Below are 25,021 nucleotides of genomic sequence, written 5' to 3'. Positions count from 1 at the left end.
TTGTCACTTTCTTTACCCTGTCTCAATATCTTAAGTGTGTGTAATTAAAGACCAGATAGATGCATTAAGAGTGTGAAGACTGAAAGATTGCAATAAGGAAATAAGATCTCCAAATATCTTAAAGCCATTTTGGCTAACCAGTGTTTATTTGTCCTCTAGTCAGACTTATTTCCCAAGTTTTTCCAGGTAGTCAAATGGAATTTCCAAGGAGGACTACGGGAGTGGCACCAAAAACCACCCCTGGCTTTGCCACTTGCTCTAGACGAAGCGTCTGATTTCCCCAGTGCACTGTGGACCGCGGTGGTTTCAGTTCCAACACCATCCGTCCCAAAGGGAACCCGAAAGTGCTGGACTCCACCACACTACTCTCCTCCTCCCTGCCTGCTTCTACAGCACGTGATGGTGAGAAACAAAGTGAGTGGAATATGGGCAGCTCGACAGGGGAGGCAAGGGGTGAAGCAAAGTCCTCGTCACCCCATCCACATGCTGCCCGTGAGCGGGCAGCTGCTGGTGAGAAAGCGTCACCCTGGGACCAGCACATCAACCTGTCATCATGGGCCCCGCACAGCAAGCACCGCGTCCATGGCCCAGGGGAGCATGACCTCTCCAAGTTCAGTTATGGACAGAGCCATCCGCAGGACTGTCATTTCCAGGAGAAGACTCGGATGTCTGCTCTTTTGAGCAACTTGGAGGAATAAGCAAGAAGCATACGTCATACCGGACTAACATCGCGCAGTTAGGTGGAGAGAGTACAGTTGAGTTTGACTTCTCCATTCTGTAGCCCTGTGATACTGTGGTTCTGATACTCAGAGTGTCAGAGTAGCAGTGGTGCTGAACATGGGAGGAGGGATGGAAAAAATGCCAGGGACTCCACTGTCCCCTTCTGATCTGTAAGAACAGAGCTGTGGGGACACCACACGAACTACGAATGCCACATTGTGCCCTATTGCGCAACGACCACCTCCAGCTCCAAGAACTTCTCCCAGGACCCGGCGGTTGCTATTGGACTCTCCCAGTCCTAACACAGCTTCAATGTGAGAGTAAAGATATGCTGTACCTGTATGACATTTTAAGTTGTAAAGTATCCTTTGTTGGTGAAGTGTCTTTTTAAATGATTACATAATAGGACTGGTAAAAAATGACAGCATAAATTTGAATTTTGCATTCTAATTAAACTAGATTTAAGTAACAGGTGAATCCTAAAATAAAAACGTTGGAAGAGTCATCACGGAGAAACCCAAGGGGATGTTGGAGTTCACTCAGCACTTCTAGGAAATATGCTTTGTATTTTTGCAATAAAGATAAAGGGGGAATTTAATATGCAGTTACATTTCACTGGAACTCTATAAATTAGAACAAATGCAGAAACTGAATGAAATGTGACATGTTTTCATTATTAAAAAGAAGTTGGCTTTTTAAATAAAATATTTTTTAAAAAATTAAAGTAATTTTAAGCCAATCAATCACAACATACATATACAAATAGGGAACGTTACTTTGAAGTCATCAGCTTGGATGACTAGAGATTTGGTCTTTTTGGACCGTCAGACCTGCCAATACACCTTCACCCATTCACGTATTCAGCCAGCTTGTGCCTGTGCTCTAAGCCAGGCCGTGTTGTACCACCAAGGTTATAATGAGGAATATGACAGTCTTTCCCGAGAGACGTTTGCATTCCAGCAATATGGAAAAGCCAGACTTTAGAGGATAGTATGGCAGGCTCTGCCAGGTGATGCCCCTTAGATGAGAATCACGAGGCCGGTATCCTCGAATGGCTTATAGACTGGTTTGTAGACAGTTCCCAGGACAAGTCACACACACGGCAGTGTCATTAGAACAACAGTGACACCCCAGGTGAGATCTTGGACAAGTAGCTTTGTGTATGTACTTGTTCTGGTGCCTACATTAAACACCCAGCCTCCCCTCCACACACAAATGCCTTGTGTGTAGTAGGCACAATATATTGAATTAATATGTTATTAACATGTGAAATTAACCATTTACCAGATACGTACTTCATGTGTCAGAGTTCAGCTGCTAGAAAACTTCAAAAAAATAGATTGGCAACCTTGAGCAATGGGGCATCGCAGCCTTCAGGGAGTGATGTTGCCCTGCTGTCCACAGGCGGCCTGAGGGGGGTGGTCAAGGCAGGGCTGGCCAGACCAGCACTGGACACCAGTGCCTTCCCAGCCTTCCTGTGGCCTTGAGAGCGGTCAGATCGCTTCCTGCCACGGCTCCGTTGAGGGAGGTGTGTGGTTATAATTGCTTCCACTTGCCCTTGGTAGTTGTTACAAATAGTCCCGAGCAAGGAGAAAACCAGCCACAGGGAACCCTTGCGTTTGGTCTCCTGGACCATCCATGCGGTGTGGTGGTTATGGGTAGGATTTCCGTGGTGGTGTCGACTTAAATACAAAGCCAAGGCTGTCATGAAGCATTAATGAGATGCCACCTCTGGACACCTCCACAGGCTTTCTGCTTCGGTAATGAAAGCTGTCTTGCACTTACAGGTGGTTCCTTTGTGTTTGTAATCCTCCAGTGCGTGTGCCTGGTTTCCAGTTCTGAGTTAGCCTCACCAGAATTGGAGCTACCCATGGTTCCAGACCAAAGCACAGCCACCAGCACCCCGCCTGGCGCTGGCGCCCGGGGCTCTCCGTCCCTCACTGACGCTGGCCACTCCCACCTCAGTGCGGGCTCCTCTGCTATACTCTGGCCAGCCTGTCCCAGGTGAGGTCTGCTCAAGGCTCTGCGTGACTTGGAAAGAAGAGAAATAATCATGGCCCCCAGCACCTGCACGTAACACATTTTACAGGGATACTCAGAAGACATCTTTCTGTCCACTCAGTGAGCAATCGCTGATTGTTTACCATGTGTGGTTCGTAAGTATAACACCATATGGTACTTCTCGCCCCATCTCACATGCCCTGCCTTACAGTTGGGGTCTCTGTCCAGTGTCGTCTTGGGACAGTGCAGTGTCTCTCTAATCATTTCTACATGTCAGTACAGACAACCCAGATTGCTCATGACAGTCTTTCCTTGACCTTTATATTATCAAAGCCTAAAAAAGACATGCAAATGTGTGTCTCCAATAAGTGACTTTTTATGAGTTCCTCTTCACTTCAGACATACTTGTTTGTACACACTCAATTTTGGTACCACAAACTAAGCAGACAATCTCTGTGGCCAAATGGAGATGCATTAAGAACGAACCCGTAGGCAGTGTGGCCAGCTGCCAGCCGGGTCTTCCCAGAGCCAGGGCCCCAGTGCCTGCAAGGCAGGTAACGGAGCCATCGGGGGCTGACGGGGCACTCTGAAGGGCAAAATCTGCTGCTGGCTGCACCTGGCGGGTCTCCATCAAGCATTCCTCGAAGTTCCAATTCTCCCTCCGCTTAGCGACGCTTCCTCCTGCTCCCTTCCTGGGAGTTGATTCCTAATAGGTACCTTCACCCCACCTCTGTCTCAGCACCTGCTTCTGGAGGATGCAGCAGGCAGCAGTCTTCCCATCAGGGGCGGCCAATTCCAAAGCCCACTTACGGCCCTGGGGGGAGAACACTGGCTTTCCAGGAGACATGCGCCTGGGTGAGCGGGCGGCAGTCGTAGGACTCCTGTGAGAAAGCCAAGAGCACGGGTCCCGTCCCGTCATCATTCTGCCTCTCAGCAGATGTGCTCGGGCACCGGCGCACGCCAGGGGCCCTGCGGTGTCCGGACAGAGAGGGTCTCCCCTCAGGAACTCCCAGCACCATCTGCTTCACACTCACTCCGCGCCAGGTGCCAGGTCGCACTGCTACTTTAGCTCTGATTAACAGATGAAGGAGCTGAGCCTCAGAGATGCTAAGTAAGTCACCTGAGGTCACACAGTTAGCAATCGGCAAGACTAGGACACAAACCTGGGAGTGTCTGGCCTCAAACCACGGCTTTGCCCACCACGCTGTCCTGCCTTGCCTGCATGGACAGACCTCCAGCCCTGGCTTTGGAGGCTCGGCCAACATTTGCTAAGCCAGACTCTGTGCCGAGCACCAGGGGCTGAGAAGATGGACGGGCACGGCTTGTCCTGCACCTCCTTACCCATCACTCCATGCAGACTCAGGACAGTGACATATGAGCCAATGCCCTGTTGACTCCTGCCTTCAAAAGCACACCATGAGGGGGTGCTGGCAGAGGACAGCGTCTTCGCCCTCACAGAATTGGGAGGTTCTTTCCTGCTCCCTCTCCCAGGTGCCTCTTCAGACACATTCAGCTGTGGAGCCTCAATTCCTTCATGAAGGAGCCACAGATTCTACTGGAGGCACATGCACTTGCGTGTGTGTGTGTGTGCATGTGTGTGTGTGTGCGTGTGCGTGTGCACGTGTAGTCTGAGGACACTGCACCACGCCTAGGCTGGCTTCTGGCCCATAGCACTCCTGGCATTGCCTGTCCTCCTGGCCCCACCTGACCCCTTCCTCTCTCTTCCCTCTCTACCCTCTCACAAATGCAAGACCCGCCAAGACATTTTCTTAGTTCACCCAGGATGCGCCTTTAGGCCAGACTCCCTGGTATCCCTGGTGTGGAACCAGGCCTTGCTCATTGCTGTCCAGGGTGGCCCTGGATCTCCTCTGTGGCTGGCCGGGTCTGCAGGGGCATGTCAGTCCACTCCAGGCCTCTCGGGTAGGTCCTGGTCCGGCCCTCCCATGGCTGGCCTGGTCCGCAGGGCTGACTTCCACCTTGGCTCTTCCTCCTTGGGTCCTGGTGGCCAGGCTCAGGCCCCACCTTGGCCTGCCTGGACTGGGGGCTTTCACCAGACCCCGGACTTAGATCCGAGGAGCTCTCACCAGTCTCTTCCATTCCCAGGACTGGCAACTCCTTCTGGTACCATCACCTTCCAGGCTTTCCTGAAAAGCTGTGGCTGCTGCCCCGGCTTTGCTAGCCTGACGGTCACCCTGCGTGCTGACCACCCACACGGCCCTGTGCCTGCTTCACCCGCAGCCCTCGCTCAGGCCAGGCTCTAGGGAGCCTGTCTCTGCCTAACTCTGCTGCAGCACTTTTCTGCAGACTCTTCACTTTCTAGACCCTGAATATATAATTTCTAAGCACATCTGAATTATGTCATCTGGAAATTCCTGGACAGTGTAAACCAGCCCTCAGTCAAGAGCTGTCTTAGACGCCACTTCTCCCTGTAAGAAGGTCCTGTGGTAACTGCCAACATGGCTCCCTGCATGGCACGGCAGGGGATGTGGCAGAGGCCCAGGCTCCAAATTAATGCCCTGCTATCTTTCCATGTAGCACAATGCTTGTCCCTTTCCTTCACAGCACTCATCTCGCTTGTAGTTTGATATTATTGTGTGTTTACTGAACCTCTGATTCCTACGTTTAGACCCTTAGCAAATGTATGAACTAGTAATACATGTGCCTCTTTATTAATGCTTTCCACAAAATCTATCAGCAGATCTATTATAACAACCACCTTCATTTCAGAGTAGAGATGAGCATAAGTGATATTTTGAGAATCTGCAACAACTGTCAGGTGACATGAAAATATCTGCCATTTCCATTGGTGACAAAATCACAGGTCTTGCTAATACTAGTGTGGCATATTGTCTATATTCACCGTTGAAGGAAGACCTAAATTTTAGTTAGCAGTTTGGGGAAAGACGCCATGTTTTCTTCTTCCAAGTTTACAGACCTTTTGAACTGACCTCCGAACATGGACCAGCTCAGGAACTCCTGTTTAACCCGATCTCCCCAACCCGGGCCTACTGGTACCAAACTCATATATTTTTCTCAAATTCATAAAATTTGGACACGTGTGGGACTACTTCGGATTTGGGGAAGGTGATGTTTTTCCATTCACAAATGATCTGCCGGTTAGCAACAGAGAGACAGGGTCCATGTAAATAATAAAACAATTGTGGTTGTAACGAGATTTTACTTGTAGAATAGTTTCACACCAGGGATCCATTTAGAATAATCCTCCTGTCCAAGAATGAAATTTCCATCGTCGTATATCAGTGCTTAGGCCCATGGGCTGAGGAGGAAGGTCTGGCTCCAAGATCCACAGGCCACTGGTAAAGTTAAATCAGGAGCCAGATCAGTTAGTTCATTTTACCCCTTTCCTCAAGTTCTAGCCAATTCAGTGGTCACGCAGCTCACCACGGACCACCTCTGCCAGCGTCACCTGAGAGACCTGTGAACGACCACACCTGGGAGCCAGAGTCTACATGGGTGGTGCCCTAAGTCTGCATTCTTTTTTTTTGAGACATAGAGTCTTGCTCTGTTGCCGGGGCTAGAGTGCAGTGACGTCAGCCTAGCTCACAGCAACCTCAAACTCCTGAGCTTGAGTCATCCTCCCACCTCCGCCCCCTAGAGTGCTAGGACTATAGGTGTGAGCCACCACGCCCAGCCAAAGTCTGAGGCCACCAGGCAGCCAAAGTGAGGGAACCTTCCTCTGAGAATCTCTCTGCGAGTTGCTTTATATTTATTGACACTTAATAAATGACAAGTTGACCTGGAACAAAACTGAGCCCTGGATGAGTCTTGGGCTTTTCCTGCTGGCTCAATACCTGAACCTTTGATGGCCAAAGAGGGTGGAGGCCTGATCTGGGCCTCACTCTGGTTTCCCTGTCCTTCCTCCACGTGGGCACTCCCAGAGCATGAACGTGGGGTCCTCTTTCTGAGAGCACCTCGCAGCTGTGTGGGTTCCCTGCCAGTGGAGAAGGGCTGTCTTTTTGAAGACCTTTGGTTCTACACATGGACCCTGTCTGTCGTGCAAAGGCCTCCTGGGAGCACTGGGACTGCAGCTCCTCCGTGGCCTTTCTGTGAAAGCGCACAGGGCCTCGAGGCCACTCCAGAGACAGGGAACAAACTAGCTTATCTTTCCATGTCTGCAGTCACTGCCTTTGGTGTCTGCCCCATCAGCGGTCCAGGCCTCGCTTAAAGTTCTGCCTCTGTTGGATGTAGCGGTTGGCCTCGGCCACACCGACACTACCATTTCCCAGTGTCCCTTTCTTCCGATGAAAAAGATGGCTTCTGCTAAGCTGGCCTGCGTCCAGCCCCTCGCACAACCTCCAGGAAGGCCGTTTCTGTGTATCCCCCTTTTCCCAGTGCTCCTTTGCTCTCTGCCATTTCAGCTCAGCCTCCCTTCTCCCTCGCCAGCGTTCCTTCCTCACGCCAAGGAGAAGACAGGGCCTGCCCCGCTGACCTGGAAGCCGGTCAGTTTTGGCCTCCCAGAAGTGGTTTCCTTCTCTCCTCTGTGGCTCAGCCGGAGTCTGGTTTGGGAGCAGAAAGCTGGAGCGGCCTCCTGAAGTCACCTTCTCTGTGATCACTCTGCGGACCCACAGGCCCAAAGCCAAACCTGGCCTGGAAAGGAGGCCTTCGTCTTGGTAAGGATGCTACTGCATCTCAGCTTTGGCAAGAGCTCCTTTTGCTCCTCTTGTCTCCTTTTGCTCTTTTTTTTTTTTTAGCTAAAAAAACTTAATTTGTTCCAGGCTTCAGACGGGGCTGCCAGCTCTGAGAAACCCTCAGTGCGTGCGTGGTTAGAGGTGTGAGGAAGCCACACCAGTCTCTGTCCTCCCACAGAGCTTGGAGGACGGGCCCGGGGGGAGGAGGGGACACACATCAGAGACCAGAGGTCGTCCGTCGCACTTCTGCTCGGCTTTACCGCCCTTTTTAAGAAACCTGCGGGTGTGGGAAAAGTAAAAGGCTGAACTTTCTGTCAACCCTAACCCACTCTGTACATCTTTCATAACAGCTCTGCTTTCCCCCTGGGTTTTGATGGCTTCAGCTTTAACCACTGCCTCAAAAAAAGTCCATTTGCTCATTTTGGGCAGCAGGTTTCACCCTCTATTTGCTTTTCAGATGTGTGTGGGCGGCGAGAGGAGATTTTTCCCACGCATCTTCAAACCGAAAGGGCTGACCTTGCTGCGAGTAGCCCTCTGAGTCACCCGGGAGTCCCTACATCCTCAGCACCCACCAGGCCAGTGTGGTAGGCAGAGGCGGGGCCCGGAGCCTGTGTGCCCCGGAGACTGTGGATGCTGACCTGGGCCAGGATCACCGGGAATCAAACGTGGGGCTTGGGCATGCTGGGGCAGAGACTTTGGCCGTCTTGGATTACTCAGCAGTTAGTGGGGTGGGTGAAGTGGAATGGAGGATTCTGACCCCAGATCCCATCCATGTGTGTCTCAGTGGTTCTTGTTCCAGCCCCCAGCCCACGTGGCCACCAAGCCACAGGAAGGACTATTGCATTAACAAAGAAATCCTTTGGATGTGTTGTTTGGGACACTTGGATAAAACAATCTTCCATTACTTCAAGCCAGTCACTAGACAGAGACTTGACTCGAGGGTGTCTTTCACATGAGAGGAGGTGCGGGGCTAGGACTAAGTGACCAGCTCATGTCCCTCCTCCCCAAATCTCCTCCCACAGGCCTGCCCTTTCCCTTCTCTGCCATGGGAATGTTCCAGGAGCTTCTGTCCCTGGCAGGGTTGGTTGTCCAATGGGATTGTTGATGACTTTTAGCTGATCCAAGGCACTGGGACTGATCAGTGTATCCATCAATTCAGTTATGTTTTGAGCTCTTTCCTGTCTGGCATGTTGCTCTATGCTGTGTGGAGGGGAAGGGAGGAGGGAGAGCAAGATGAATGAAACACCATCCCTTGCTCTCCGGAGAGAACCAGACATAGTTACAGAAAATGTGACTTCTTCACCTGAAAAACTGATTAAAGAAGAGGCCAGAGGAAAATCTACGGGCAGGGGGAGGACTGGAGGAGGAAGGCAGTGGAGGGACACTGGGAGGTGCTCTTTGAGGCATGGGGCAGTCAAGGGACAAAGCCGCGGTCATCCCGGATGTGGGGATGTGAGATGAGTGCAGGTGGGCTGCACATCCTGAGCTCAGTTTGACCATTCCAGGAGTGACTGGGCCATGTCCCTCTCGGCCTGTGCCCAGGCTCTTTGCTGACCCAGCAAGAGCATGCACGTTGGGATGGGGGTGTTGACTTCTTGTTCTGCCAGCTGTCCTGGCCTGGCAGTTATGCCCAGCTTTGCACCACATATTGACTAACTGTGGCTTTAGGCCACCCATGGTCTTTCTTCCCTACCCCATTATTCTGGGAAATCAGAAGTTTGCTCTTTGCTCAGAGTGCTCTGCGGGTGCTGTGGGGGAGCTGGGGACATCTGAGCCGAGGGCAGAAGCTCACCTGGCGGGGCTGGGGGGTGGGCTGGAAGGGCACATTGGCTCAGGCAGGTCCGAACACCCCCCTCGTAGCAGACCAGGAAGTATCCAGGTGCCAGGCCACCTGGCACCTTCTCAGAACATCTGCTGGCTGAAGGCCTTTGAAAGCCACCATAAAAAATGCTTTATTTCCCAGCAGGGTAGCTCAGCTCTGACTGTCTCAGGTCTTCGCAGCTTCCGTCACTCACCTCATGTCCCAAAGGAATGAAAGACAAAGCAACTCTAAATGTCATAGTGTTCACTTTATTTAAATTCTGAGGTTAAAAAATATAATATTTCCGAATGGCATAGCAGATACTATAAAAGTATGTTTTGGGATACAAAAGTTTCTCACCCCTAATGTGCAGGTAGGGTGTGGTATTTGATGTGCTTCTGGGTAATTCTTTGGCAGATAAGAATGAATTGGGTTCCCAGACCTGCCATCCCGTAAGGCCTCGCGAATTGGGATTAATCCATGAAAGTGCAGTTCCAAATTCAGCCTTCCAGCTGAGGCTTGGGTGTTGCTCTGCAGCCACCAGAGGCAGAGCGTCTCTGGATAACACATGTCCTAAGGTTCTAAGTTAGCCTTTCTATCAGAGATGCCTCCCGAAATTTAAAGATATACTTTATTATTTTAAAAGTGCTTAAGAGGACAAAAGGAGTTATGAATTCAGTCTTCTCTGTTTCCTTGGAAGAACTGCAATGAAATGAGAATTTACCAAGTTTCCACTAAGAAGTGTGTTTTTGGTTAAGTGTTTTATAAACGTTAACGGCTGTCTCAACGGTCTTTGTGTATTTGACAATGATCCTTGGTTCTACGCATCACAAATGGCTTCTCTCTGCTTTGATTCCCAACATCTCAGAGCCAAGGATGGTTTCCTGGCCTAAAGAATTTCCACAGGTAGAACCGCCAAGGGGTACTTTTAAAAAAGAAACTCCTCTCAAATTGTACCAGTGGACATGTAACCATATCATACATAAAATGCAGACTGTGATTTCATCCCCAAATGGGATTTACTTTCATTTGGGCCTGGAATGGCTTTACCACCTTAGGTGACAATTGAAAAATTTCAGAAACACCATCTCATTGATCTCTGAGTTATATCATATGGCTTTTCCTTTCTGCTTTCCAAACCCTGTGGAGTTTTTCAGTTCTAGATTCCTGCTTGCGAGTGTCTCTGCCTGCTTGTGGGGTCCCGTGTGCTCAGGTCAAAGGTGCTCTGTGGCGGCCACTCGGACCTGGGGACACTTTACCCCAAACACACTCGCTTGTTTGTGGGTAAGACAGGTTGTGTGTTCTCGGGTGAAGTGATGCGTGGCTTCAGTGGCAGTCGTGAACAAGGCAGCTAGTATAAATACTAAAACATGACTGTTATTCAGAGAGCTGGGCCATTAAGGGACTGCTTTTTTTTTTTTTTTTTTTAAATTTAAGAAAATAGTGATCTGGGATCCCAATCTTGCTTATTTCTAGTGTAATTCAGTCTAGCCAGGCTACCACCTTCAGCAGTGGTTCTTCAACTGTTATTTGCATTTTTTCAAGGTACCCCAGTCCTCAACCCTCAGTAAAGCTGGGAACCTGTTTAAGAATAAAGCTATTTATAAAAGCCATACTTAAATAGGCCAAGATGTTCTCTAGCTGCATAGTGCACAGCAATCTTGAGCTTGAACAGTAAACTAGTAAGTACAAATGTCCATCCAGCACAAAAGTTAAATATGTGAATGAAACCAAAGAGTTAGGAAGTGACCACCGGGGCACTGGCAGCCCTCTGGACGCAGCAAAGGCCCTTCTCGTGCGACGGCAGTCGATGTTGGAGGTGGTGCACCAAGAGGCCCCGGCTCTCCTGGAAGGGTGGCTGGTTCTGGGCTGGTTTCCAAGAGCCAGGTTGCTTTTAAGCTGCAAGTGGTCCCCTGCTGTGATGAGTGACAGATGTTCAGAATGGATCTCGGATGGAATCTCAGGCCCTTCACAGGCCCCCAAAACATCAGCTACTCCATGAATGGAGTTCTGGTTGTTGCACATGGTGGTGGTGACACTAGCAGAAGGCCAACGGCTTGGCCAGAGTCTCCAAGGTACCCTGGGAAAACTAAGCACTTAAAATAAGATTCTAGACAGCTCTGGGTTCTCTTTTGCTAGTTTCTTTCTTATAGTGAACAAGCTGACTTCCAATTATCCTTTGCAAGATGGTAGATTCAAAGGCAGGATAATTTGCTCTTGAATCATCAGGCTGTGAGGATGAACGTGAGGCTAGGGAGAGCCTCTGGGGGCCTGGCCGCTTTCTGTTCCAGTGCTAAGCAGTCAGGGTCTTGGCCAGGAGATGATAGAGCCTCTGATGTCTTTCTACCAGAGGAGGCTGCTCCACAGAAAGAGAATGCAAGAGATCCAGCTTTTCTCTGGGCCTCTTTGAAGGTTCTGTTCACACCATCCCCCATGCCCTGCTTAAACTGACTGGAAGTGCCCAACTCTCTGAATGAAAGGTCTGCATCCATTTCAGAAATTGCCTCCTCTTACTTGTGGCTCCATGAGAATCCTTTTTGCTGGTGGTGAGATTGTGGCTGCTGGTTTGCAGTGGGTTTGGGGTCTGGGCTGGACTTGCACTGGAGTCCCTGACCCATTCTCAGACCTCACAATTGGTCAGACTAGGGTTATGAATGACAAAGTGAAGCTCTGAGAGGTAGTGTGACTGGTTCTGGGTCACAAGGCTGGCTGGAGGAACAGCCAGGCCCGGCCCTCAGATCCTCAGACAACCTGTCCGTGCTCTCCCCCTCATCCCTGGCCAAAGTGGGCCCTTTTGTCAGATGCTCGGCTCACCTGTGGAAGCATCTGGGGCCTGAGTGTAGGCAGGTGGCTCTGTGGACAAGGGACAAGGAGGCCATCAAAGGTGAGCTCTCTGTGGTAGGAGAAGACAAGGACCACAGAGAACAGGAACATTATCTAATTCTTGTTCAGGAAGAGGAAACAGGATCCCTCCGCCTCAAGGGGCGATGTCTCCTGGCTGTCAGGTGCAGGCTGAGCAGCAGGAAGTGGGCATGTGGGCTGTCGGGGACGAAGACTCAATCACGCACACATTAACTGTGTGTGCCACTGTTTACTCAGTTGCTGTGATACTTAAGTCACCAAAGACTTTCGTTAAGAAGGCCCCAGTTTTTGCAAGTGGTTCTTACCCTGGTTATCATCATTAGTAAACATGTGTCTGCAGATGTGGCAGAAGCACTTATTTATATAAACGAAGACAGGCCACCAGCAGAGGAGTGGGCCCTAAGGCCAATGCACAATTCTGCTCTCTGGTCATGGTGTCAACGTTGGCCAGGATTTGGGCTTTAGTCGTAGTGTACACACAGCCACCGCAGGCCCTCAGTAGGGTGCATTTTGTTTTTTGAATTATCTTCAGTTCTGACTCTTTGGACAGTGCTTTGAGCTGTGGAGAGGCCTGGCCTGGGAAGGGTTTTGTTTGAGGATGGAACCCCACAAACAGAAGGGTCAAGAGGAAGGTGCAGCTTAGAGGTTCTGCCAAAATTGCTGAGTTTGGAGCAGCCCCCAACTTACTGGGGCAGTGACGGACAGGCCTGTGGCAGCAGGAGGCTTGCTGAGCTCTCAGGAGGGCACCCCAGCACCCTGACTTGAATGGTGGCCCTGGGCCTCTTTCTTTTCCTGGGAGTACCTGAGGGCCTCATAGCCCGAGGACTCATAGGGTGTGGCCAGGGCACTTGGCTCATGGTCACCAGATGCCGGGCCCTGCGTGGGGCAGAGCAGGGCGTCTGTCTCCCGGGGCAGAAGGTGGGCTCACCTCTGCAGGCCTGCAACTGACTGTGATCCCAGGAGAGGCTGATGGCAAAGCGGCCCCTGGGTGTGAGGACCGCTGGGTCTCCAATTAGTGGAGACGGGGGTTGAGAGTGACGGGTGCACGATGCAGTTCTGAGCAGCAGCCGGGGCCTCTCTTCCAGAGCTGCAGTGTGGATGATCTTTGGAGCAGCTGCCTTTATTTTTTTTGTCCTTTACGTGACAGGTGAGGAAAAGTAGTGTTTCCTATGGGTGAAGCGAAGCTGCTGAAATCCTGTGCTTGGGGCTACAGGCAGTCGCTCCCATCGTAGATCACAGGCCGGTCAACCGTCAAGTGATAAAACACTTTTTTGGAGACAAACCTGAGGAAAGAGAAATGGAGAGGGAGGCTGTCACTCTGAGAGCCAGAAGCCCAAGGGTGGTGGCTGCTGGTGGGCCCTCTGCGGTCACTGTGCTGCCGTGGTTGGGTGTGGGGGCCGGAGCCCCATGGGGAGACCCTGAAGGACTGGGCACCTCCCAGAGCGTGTGGGCTCTTCCAGGGCCCTCACCCCCATTTCCTGTCTATCTAGCAGGGCGTCTCCCTGCAAGGGTCCGTGTCTCGTGACACCACCATGGACTTTCCTGGGCTTGGGTGCAGAAACGCTCTTTCAGTCACAGGCTGTCGCCTCCTGCCCCCTCACCTGGCTGCTCCGGAGCCGTTGGCTGTCACACTGCACAGTGTGTGTGCGCGGGGCATGGAGTGATGGAGCAGGCACATGGCAGAGGCCAGCACCGACTTCATTCTGACGGGCATCTAAACCAGTTTTGCCACCCATCGTTTGAAAATCTCACATTAACCCCTGAGATGGCCTCAATGGGCCATGGCCAGAGTTTGTCACAGTGCCACAGCCACCCCTAGTGATAACTGGGAGCCTCTTCAGGGCTTGCTCCGCCCTCCCCACGCCCCTTCTGGGCCTCTATCAGCCCCCAGTGGGGCGCGGTGAGGCAGTGTCCATGCTCGCTGCTGCCCCACGGAGAGGGAACTGGGGCTCACCCAAGGCCCACAGCGGGAGGAGCAGAGCTCCTGCCTGGCTGTCCCAACCCACTCTCCTAACCACGCCCCACCCTGCCTCCCAGGAGGGGCAGGGCCTCGCGCTCACTCTTGCCGACAGGCTCCAAAGACAGCTCTCTGGACATGCCAGGACTGTGTCATGAGGTCCTGCTAACCCAAGGTGCGGGTTCATGGTGTTCATTTCCATCGGTGAGTACAGGGAGGGCAGAAAGGGGTAAGGGGGGAAGTTCATCCCGCAACCTCTCCTGGGGTGGACGTTCTCGGCCACACGTCTTCAGAGGTCAAGCCTGGAGCGGGTGAGGGGGTGGCACATCTTTTCCTTAGAGTGTCCCGTCAAGTGATTCTGCTCAAAGCCAAGCGCCCATGTCGGGGGATGTGACCACTAGGCCTGCTCAGGGCAGACGTGGCTAAACAGCTGAGGCAGGTCTCTTTAAGGAGGCAGCCCCAGTGAAGGGGCTCATGCTGAAGCCCGAGCCATGAAAAGGGACAGGTATCCAACAGTCCTCACCACCCTGGCTCAGGCTCATGGCCAATGCACGCTCAATGTCGATCCTCTCTCCCACTCCCTCCCGCCTGCCCCCACGGCCCTTCCTCCTCCTTGCCACTCTCCTTCCCGGGCTCCTCCCTGACCCCCCAAATGGGCTTCCCGGACATGCTGCTCCCCCGACACGGCCTGGGGCTGATCCTGCTTATCTCAAGCTTTGTCCTTCCTTCTTTCAGGCCCCCTTTCTCATAATCGCCATCAGAGAAGGCAGAGAGCGCACTGGTTACGAGTCCAGACACTATGGCCGGGCCACCTGGTTCAAATCTGGCTCCCCCATGAGCTGTGTCACTTGGGAGTGTCACTCTGCCCCTCTGGTCCTCAGTCCCCCCATCGGTGATGTGAGAAAGACCGTCCCTCCCGCACAGGGATGCTGTGGGGCCCGCGTGAGCCAACAGGGCAGTGCTAACACGCCCAGCACGCGGTGAGACCATGTCAGTCGGAGCCTGTGTGGCATAAAATCTATCATGGACATTGGAACCCCATGGCAGAGTGGTCTACAATCAAAGAACGATTAATAAAAATTGATGCTGAAATAGTTGGTTTTGAGTGTCCACCCCTGCTCTTGAGAACAGGCGGCAGAGAGGCAGGGGAGACGAGGCGGATCCACCTGGATGCTGGCGAATAAGGTGGCCCCTACCTTGAGAAGGTGTTGTCGAAGATGAGCATGTAGATGCCCGGTGTGCGGACCTTGAGCTGGCCCTGAATATTCTCCTTGTGGGAATTGCATCGGGTCATGGGAATGAGGACCTGGGAGGCAAAGACAATGAAAGTGTCACAGAGGCTGAGAGGGCACCATGGATTGTCTGGGCAGACCCTTTATTTTGGGGGAGGAGACTGAGGCCACGGAGGCTGAGTGCTCTGTCTGAGGTCACAGCTGAGCAGGGCTGGGGCTGGGACCAGCCCCCAGGAGTGGCAGGCTGCCTTCCATACACCCTGAGTTTGTTGATAACTCGTGGATCTGAGCTTCATCCAGAATCAGGACCTAGTCAGCACCTTAGGGAGCAGTCTCCCACCTCCCTTGACCACAGCCAGTGCTAGAATGCGTCACACCATCCACGAGCAGCTTCTATTTGGCTTCAGGAAGTGGGGCCTATTCTAGGTGTGATCCATCTGTCCAGCTGTCTCCTGTTGGTCCCAGCACTGCCCTTGGGTCTCCCAGGACAGGCCAAGTCCTCCTTTCAGATGACAGTCTTTCAGGCACGGAGCTGCCAGGCCCCCTCCCCTCCAGGATGAATATCCCTGGCTCCGCCACAAGCCACGCTCCTGGCTGTGCCCTGGCTGGTCCATGTGCCCGGGGACCCTTTCCTCTCTCCAAGCCTGAGCCTCAGCCTCCTGTCTATTCTCTGCCTTCTTTGAGAATGAGAATTAGTCCCAGGAGACATTGATTTTTCTCAGGCTATTTCCCAAATGCCTTTGCCGCCAAAGGCCAAATCTGCACAAATGGTATGCGCTGGACAGAGCCAGGGCCAGGGCTGGGGGGGGTCTCTGGATGGCCAACTTCTTCCCCACAGGGACAGGAGCTTCAACCTGATCACCAGCTAAGACATAGGCCTTATTTTAAAACTGAAGATATGACAGGAGAAAAGACAAAGTCAACCAAAATTTTAACCTTCTTTTCTTTTAGAAGTAACAAGCACCTAGAGGGTGCTATGTCATAAAGTGTCCCCAAGCCTTGCATTTAGGACTGACTACACATAAATGGTTAACAGACCGGAGAGCTCTATGCACAATGGTAACATTTCAGCAACTTTGAGTTCCTGATGAGGTAAATTGCACCAGAAGTGACCTAAATTTTTATTCTTTACAAAATTCAATGTTGCTCCTTTTTCAGAAATACAATTTTTGTTAAATGTGGTTTTTATCTTTTCCTATTGAACATTTTTTAGCCTGTACAAAATGACTGAATCAAAGTAGTTATACAGATGCAATTACTTTTCAAATTTGAATATAGCTGCATATTTCTTAAAACATTACAGATTGGCCACAAAGTTTCCAAAGTGAAATAAACTCTCACAAAGGGCTCTGTCCTCAAGGATCTTGTGGTTTAATGTAGATGGCAGATGAGAAAACATTTGGTTATGCTGGGGTGAGTGTGCCATGAGGGGAGAACCAGTAAGGAGTGCCTAAGGCAGCCCCTACGTGGGAGGGAGAGGAGGCAGAATATCAGGGAAGACTTCCTGGAGGAGCTGACACTGAGCTTGGGCAATTTAGCTACTTAGTGGGAGGTCTGGTTGTTCCAGGCAGTAGGGGTAACATATTCAAAGGCACAGGAGAACAGCTAGGATTTACCCTCCCAAGAAACAACCAAAAGACAGACAAAACATATGAAAAGACAGTTTTCAAAACACTAGGCATCAAGCAATGAAGGATACTGATCCCTGACAGACAGGAAGGAATAAGGTGAGCCCAACAAATGCCCTCGCTGACTGCTACTCAGAGGAAAAGGGAAGGAAAACCAGACAGGACAAATGTTAATAAAAGACAAATAGCAAGATGATAGACTCAAACCTGACCTTATCGACAATCACATTGAGAATTAATAGTCTCAACATCTCAATGAAAAAGCAGAGATTATCAGGTTGGATAAAAGCAATACCCAACCCTATCAGGCCTACAGGAAATGCAATTTAAATATAAAGACACAAATAGGTTAAAAGTAAAAGGATGCAAACAAATTACCATGCTAGCCTACCAGCCACAGGAAAGCTGGACTGACTGTATTAATATCAAAGTCGATTTTATATCAAAGAATATTACCAGGATAATTTCATGATGATAAAGATGTCGAGTCATCAAAAGGACATAAAAATCCTAAACATTTATGCCCCTAATGACAGAGCTTCAAAACATCTGAAGCAAAAAGTGGTAGAACTGCAAGAAGAAATGGACAACTTCATGATTATAGTTGGAGATATCAATATCCCCTCTCAATAACTGATGGAATAAGTAGACAAGAACTTGACAAGGAGACGGAGGACCTGAACAATACTATCAACTAACCTGACCTAACTGACATCTACAGGACAGTCCCCCCAACAACAGCAGAACACACAACCTTTTCAAGTATGCTTGGAACAGTCACCCAGGTGGGCTGCATTCTAGGCCATTAAAAAAAAAAACCCCAAACCCTCAAACTTAAAAGGATTCAAGTTATTCAAAGAATGTTCTCTGACTACAATGGAATTAAATTAGAAATTAATAGCAGATCTCTGGAAAATTCCAAAATATTTGGAAACTAAATAACAAACTTAAACACACGGGTCAAAGAGAAAGCGAGAGAGGAACCAGGAAGGCACGGGAGGGAGAGAGAGCAGCGTGTCTGACGCAACAGCACCTTTGCCAGGCTGGAAGCTGGTGCGTGTGGCGGCGAACAGGACGGCCCAGATGAGCCTGGAGGGACCCTGGAGGGATGAAGACACGTGCAGAACCTGTGCTGAGCTCGGTGGCAGCCTCCTGTGCACACAGAATCTCATTTAGTTCCATTAATGTTCTATAATATTCTAATTCCACCAGGGAAGACTGGGAGACTGAAGGGTTGGGCCTGTTTCTGTGGTCCCTAACCTAACAATTCTGAGCCTGGCCTTGGCCACTCCAGCGAGGGGTACAGGAAGAGCTGCTGGAGAGGAAAGCTTGCTGTGTATTCGGTGACACCTGTGCGCCCACCCTGCACACCTTGCTCTCGGTCCTGCTTCCTCCGCGGACTCCCTCCTAGGCCTGCCCAAGGCAGGCTTGTTGAGCTTCTCTGACCAAAGATGGGGCCTGTGCAGAGAGGGCAGGGTCTGGGTCCAATTCTCTGACTTGTCCCCAGGCATCAGGCCAGCAGTCTGCACACGGGTGGCCTCGAGTCCTTGGTTTACTGTTTCTTTCATCAAGTAGCTCCCCCAGATGAGTCCATGACCCTTGGAGGAAGCAGCTCTGGACACAGGGTGGCACCGAGTGCGGGTGTCTGACAGGTGCACTAGCGACGGAGCTGGCCTCCTGCTGTGCAGCTCCGCCTGCCTGGATGCTTCTCCTCTGACCACGTCCCCCTCAACGAGCCTCGCAACTGCTGCTCCAAGTTCCTTCCAATACGGCCTTCAGGATCAGCCCAGGGTCTTTCTTCCCCGATTGCTGTCCCCCAGGCTGGGCTGGCTGGGCACCCTTCCCAGGTGCACGCATAGTGCTTGCCCACCCATCATGACATGCGCCAACTGGAGTCACAGATGCCTATCTGCTAGGGTCTATCTCTGATTACACCATGAGCTCCTCAGGGGTGGATCCCACACTGTCCCCTCATTCACTCCCCCGTGGGCCCTACAGAGCCCACACACAGCAGAAGCTCAGTAAACAGCTGTCAGTACACAGTACAGAGACTGCAGTACACAGCACAACTCCTTGTGTCTACGCCTCCACAATCACGAAACCAGAGTGTGGCAGTGTGCACTGCACCTGTCATTTCCTATAAGGCCCTGGCTGGTCAGGAGAGCACTCGGGGAGTCCTTGGGATAGATGCTGAGGACAGGTGTCTGGGGACAGGCTGTCCAGGCTTACATGTGTTTGGGGGACCTCAGGCAGAGATAACAGCTATCCCATTTCTGGCTGATGACAGTGGGCCAGTGAAGGGCAGGGAAACACCTAAGCACCCCTGACATGTGCCCCTTCTGCCCTCTGGTGTCCATACTGGGGAAAGACAGTGGTAGTTACGACCCCTGGAAGGCCCTCTGGAAGGCGGACACAAGGAAGTCTTCACCAGGTCCCCAGGCTCCTGATTCCTGGTAGAACCACGCGGAAATCCCAGGTTCAAGGGGACTTGGAGGTTGAGTGACCGAGCAAGGAGAGAGGCCCAGCCCAGCCAGGTGTGGGCAGCTGGAACAGCAAAGCTCGGACCCTTGATTTTGTCACTTCACCCTCTCCCTGCCACGAACATTCACCAGTGTCTAACCTGGTGGACTCCGTGCTAGGCACTTGGCAGCCCTGGGGGCCATGGGGGACAGCAGCGAAGGCGCCGTGGCAAGCTCCTGGCGTTGGCCAAACTGTGCCATGACTACTGTGGCCCCAGGAAAGTCACTCTGCATCTCAGTTTTCTCGCTTGTAAACTGCAGCCAACACTTGCTTCAAGGAGTGAGAAAGAGTGTGCACAGACAGCAGGGGCTGAATCCGAATCCCCTCTCACATGGGTCACGCGGACGAGGCTCAGACCCCAAGCGCCAGGACCTCCTGGGTGGAGGTTCTGAACTGCTCAGGAAGGAAGGGCTCCTGGCCTAGGTACGGGGCGCTGGCTGCAAGCGCCCAGAGGAAAGAGGGCAGAGTAGAGTGGTTTTAAATAAGAAAGAACATGAGACCCCAATAACCAAGGCCAACTCATGGGAAGAATTACATTTTAAGAGTGAGTTTGAAAAGAAGAGAAATGACAGAGCCATCTCTGTAACGAGTGGATTCCAACAGGGCAGGATGGCAGGAAAGCAAACCCAGACAGCACATGTTCCACTACGGGGATGCCAGAGTGGGGCCCACTGTGCCTCCTAGCCTGGCTCTCCTGCTGCTCCGGGCCCTCCTCATCCCTCGGGGGCACCCAGCGGGGACCAAATTCGTGAGGGGACTACTGGATGTTACTGTCAAGACTTCAGATTGCTCCTCTCTGTCTTGATCCCTGCCATTCTTGCAAAATGGAGATTGCTGTAACTGTATTTTCAGCCTGGGATCCACTTTCTTCTCTAGTCCAGCAAGTCCGACTGCCCTCACCATTCCTTCCATGCGGAACGATGCAAGTAGAACTTGTGTTTTCACCCAAACCAACCCTCCCCCACTCCACTGTCCCTCTGCACCCTCCCCCCTACAGAGATGCAGGCATGGAACTCAGACCCCAGGCAGGGGCTCCCTCCTCCTCACCCCGTACTGAATCAGCCACACACAGAGCCCCACTCAACTCTGCCCTTGAGCTCTAGATTCCAGGCCCTCCTTTCCACTCTGGCTCAGTGGTTCTCAACCTTGGCTGCTCACTGGAATCACTCAGGGATGCCTGGGTCCCAGAATAGAGACTCAGATGTGGTGGTCAGGGTGTAGCCTCAGGAATTGGGTTTTAAAAATCTCTCCGGGTATTTCTGATGTGTACCAAGGTTGAGAACTACAGTCCAGGTGCTGTCAACATTCTGTGCCCAGAATGTCTTAGAAGAACTGGGATCTCCCACCAGGATTTCAAGCTTGATCACCCAAGTGACACCAGGGTTGTCTCTACTGATGCCCTTGCATGTGAGATGCTAAAGCTGTAAGCCAATATCCAGAGCCAGAGAGGTCACCACTGCTCAAGGTGACCCATTCCTACTTTGCACAGCTCTGCTAGAAAATGAGTCTAAAACTGAGTCATATGTCTGTATTCCTCTAAGTTTCACCTACCAATCTAACTCAAGGTCAGATTGCACCTGCCTGACACAGGAGCGACCTTCAGACATTTGAAGACAGTGCTCCTGACCCCTCTGGGTCTTTCCTTCCCCAAGCTGGACAAGCCTCAGGTGCTTCTCCAGCCCTGCATGACACAGCTCAGAAGATTCCAAATAAGACCTGCCCAGCAGAGGGCAGGATGGCCACCTCCCTGCTCTGGGAGAGGCCTACACAAGCATCCTGATGTGTGTAAGGAGCCCCAGGCAGGGACCTGGCCTTACCTTGCACTGATCCAGGGGTGCACCCTCAGTCTCCTGGAAGACCACACTGAAGGAGATGCTCTTGGGGTCGGAGGAGAAGACCCAGCTGATGGTGAGCCCTGCTTCAGCCACGGTGATGGGGATCAGGCTGTAGGTACTGGACCTCACAAACAGCTCCCTGTTGCCCTCCCCGAAGTTGGCGATCTCTTCCACTGTGAGGGGTAATTTGATCCTAAAAAAAAAATACAGAGAGGACAAAGTGCCTTGACTGGGCAAAGTGTCTGCATCCACTGGCCAGGTCATCTGTGGCTCAGGAGTGGCTGGAGACCTCGGAGGCTCTTGGAAGGACAAGCCCTGGGTAGCCTTGACCAACATGCTTAATTTTGGGATGCACAACTCACTCCAACAAATGTTTCCTGAGTGCTCACATGTTTCCTGGCTGAGTTCTAGGTACCCAGGACACAGCAGTAAAAAATACAGATGATAATCCTTGCCTGTGTGGAGGTGAAAGCCCAAGGCCTGACCTGCTCCGTGGACGGGAAGTCACTGCCAAGGCTCAGCCCTCTGTTGCTTTCCTGACGCTGCCCTGCCCGGCTGTCCACGCCCTCTCTGCCCTTTCTCCTTCCGGTTTCCTGTGTCCCCCTTTCATCTAATTAGTTCTACATGGGCACCCTGACCTCTTCTTAATGCCAATATCCCAGACTCTTCACAACGCAGGAGCGATGGAGGCGTTATGATGGTGTAGGGAGAGACGCTTCTTGGGGCTGTCCCTTGTTCTAACTCTCACTAGGTGGGTAAGAGCCTCTCCCAAAAGTTTCCAGGTTTGATAGACAGTGAGCTCCTCTGCAGGACCAGAGTGTGACGTGATGAACGTCAGGTGAGGAGTCAAGAGAACCGCCTCACTTCGTATCTGCTGCAGGGCTTACCCGCTCGTAAGCCTCAGTCTCCCCATCTGCAAAACAGGGACAGCCATGCCGGCCCCATGACTGGTGTGAGGGTAGATTAGAAGATGAACTTGACGTGAACGGGGAAATCTCAAGGCCCCTCCCAGGCTGAGCGGTGCCCCTCTTGCACTGTGCAGAGGCAGCAAGGCTAGCTCAGGATCATGGGGACAGGGGGACAGGGGACAGGGGGACAGGACAGAACTGCAACTTAGGAGTGGTGTGACCATGGTGAGTCACTCACTCTCTATCAGCCTCAGTTTCTCAACTGTGAAATGGGAGGGTGGCAGCCACTATGGGCCAGGCCCTCTGCTCAAGAACTTCATGTGTCAGCACAGTGGCTAGGTGAGGAAGGCACGCTAGTCCCCATTCTACAAAAGAGGAAACTAAACTCAAAAAGATTAAAAAACTCAATTCAGGTTCACACAGGTCTAACACATAGCCATTAACTTTCTCCTTCACCAAACTACCTTTTTGTGGAGAAAATATTATATATTACTGCTCCCCTTTAACACAGGGGAAGAAACTAAAGTTCAGAGAGGTTAGGTAACTTGCCCCAAGACTGCACAGCAGGTAAGTGGTGGTGCTGAGAGTTCTACCTGCCCCCAAAGCTGTGGAAATGAATGGAAGTACTCCCCAAAGCTATGCTAATGAGAGAGTAACCAATGATTTAAAAATCCCAAATGCTCTAAGAACAGCTCCGATACTCACCTTTGGGAGAATTTAATTCAGTGCAGTACTTCTTGTGTTAATTTTAGCTATATTTCTAGTTAAGAGCTCTTGCCCAATATTTACAATTTTCAAGAATCTGAGGGCTGGTGTGGGAGTCCATTTTTGGAAAAGAAGTCTTTCTTATCACGTGGAAATGTTATTGCATTACCACATAAAGCCACCTACTCTGACAGAGTGCCTGGTTGATGCTAGGTCATTTTATGATTCTCCCCTGGCACCCGGTTACTTGGAGTGTGCCTAAGTCTCTTACCACTCGAGACATCATCTATCAGTGAGAAGGACAATACTCAGTCTCCAAAGGAGAAAAACAAATCAAGGGTTTTCATTTATGCTTGAATGTAATCTTAAATAAAAGAAGCCTATTGTCTACAAGATTCATGTCACAAGTGTAAATTTTACCAAGTGACCCCAGAAATTCTAGTTTACATGAGCCAAGGAGTACCAACAAATTCTCCGTATTCTGAGATCATCCTAACCTTCTCCATGTTTTCAGATTCTCTTGCGGTGTGGTTGCCAAACCTTAGCTTGTTGACACTCTCTTTGAAAGAGGCAGAAAAGAATACATTTCAAGGTACTCTCATTCTCCTTGCATTTTACTCACATGTCCAGCTGACCTAGTCTCTGTATTCATTTTATATTGTTTTCCTTAAGGATCTGCCTTGGATTCTGTGTGTTTTAATTATTTCTTGATCTCATGGTATTTCTCATCCCTTTACTTGAAGGTAAGTTTTTTAAAAGTCTTATTATGAACAATTTCAAACATCACCCTGCTCTTCCCCACTAAATGCAATGAAAGAACTTGAAAAGAACTCAGCAGACAACTGCAGCATGACTGACGGGTAGGAAAAGGAAGGCAGGCTAGCTAGTGACCCTGGGACTTGGGGAAAGTCACGATAGCTTGGTATCTCTGGGCTCCACCTATGTATAGTCAAAACCACTTGCCCTACTAAGAACCAAGAAAATCACAACTTGAATGAGGAAAGACAACCCACAGAAGCCAACGTGGACATCCATCAGATATGGGAATTATGTGTCAAGGCTTTTAAAGCAGCCATCATAAAAATGCTTCAATAAAAATTTTAAATATTCTTGAAACAATGAAAAAGTAAAACACACACACACGCACACACATACCCCGCAAAAGAAACAGAAGATATAAAAAAGAACCAAACAGAAATTTTAGAACTAAAAAATGCAATAAAAATAAATTTTCAAAAACTTCCCTAGATGGGCTCAACCACAGAATGAATATGACAGTTAAACTTGAAGAGAGAAAAATGGAAATTCTTCACTCTGAACAACACAGGGAAAAGAGATTGGGGGGAGGGGAAGAACAGAGTTTCAGCTTCAGGGACCTGCAAGACAATAACAAAAGATCTAATATTTGTATCACTGGAGTCTCATATGCAAAGGAAAAAGACAGTGTATCTGAAAAACTTTCAAAGAAATAATGGCTAAAAATTTCTCAAATTTGGTGAAAGACATAAGCCTACAGATTCCAGAACCGAGCATACCCCAAATAGAAAAAATCCAAAGAAATTCATGCCAAGATCTATTATAAACTTCTAAAAACAAAAGACAAAGAAAATATCTTGAAAGCAGAGAGAAATGATGTATTATCTACAGGGAACACTGATTTGAATGACGGGGATTTCTCATCTAAATCCATGGAGGTCAGGAGGAAGTGGCATCACTATTTCAAGTGCTGAAAGAAAACTGTCAACGGTGAATTCTATAGCTGGCAAAATATCCTTCAGATACTTTGTCAAATCCAGCAGTGCATGAAAAAAGTTACACACCGCAGCCAGTGGGATCTATCTCAGGTGTGCAAGGCTGGTTCAATGTTTGAGAATCAATCAGTATAATCACTACAGCAACAGGCTATAGAAGAAAAAGCCCATGACCTTATCAATTGATGCAAAAACAACATTTGACAAAAATTCAACACCTATTCATGATTACCCAAGTTCTCTTTTATTGTTTCTAATTGTCACTGCTGTGAGTAGCATGCAAGGAGCATTCCAGCTTTATCTTTGCACATCCAATCATTATTTCCTTAGAATTAATTCCCAGATATAGGCTTATTGGGTCAAAGGGAAAACAGAATACTTGAACTTTTGGTACATGCTGCAGCCAAGCTGCTCTCCAGAAAAGGTGGCCCAGACACTTCACACCCCCCAGC

General features: G+C 50.4%; 1 protein-coding gene across 3 annotated transcripts in view; it reads right to left on the bottom strand.

Moving 5' to 3' along the window:
• Positions 1-9,424: 9,424 nt before the first annotated feature.
• Positions 9,425-25,021, bottom strand: part of FYCO1 (FYVE and coiled-coil domain autophagy adaptor 1) — a 79,367-nt gene continuing 63,770 nt past the window's right edge. For 2 of the 3 annotated variants that reach the window (XM_069475586.1, XM_069475587.1), the window contains exons 16-18: positions 21,188-21,398; positions 15,187-15,296; positions 9,425-13,316 (exon numbers count right to left, since the gene is read on the bottom strand). In XM_069475586.1, coding sequence (XP_069331687.1) covers positions 13,241-13,316; positions 15,187-15,296; positions 21,188-21,398 — 397 coding nt within the window. In that variant the 3' untranslated portion in view covers positions 9,425-13,240. Of the gene's footprint in view, positions 13,317-15,180; positions 15,297-21,187; positions 21,399-25,021 lie in introns of all 3 variants that reach the window. The other variant, XM_069475588.1, reaches the window with a different exon arrangement.

The sequence above is a fragment of the Eulemur rufifrons genome, chromosome 7 (genome assembly GCF_041146395.1).
Source record: "Eulemur rufifrons isolate Redbay chromosome 7, OSU_ERuf_1, whole genome shotgun sequence".
Taxonomy (NCBI): domain Eukaryota; kingdom Metazoa; phylum Chordata; class Mammalia; order Primates; family Lemuridae; genus Eulemur; species Eulemur rufifrons.
This window is presented reverse-complemented; position numbering and strand designations above follow the sequence as displayed.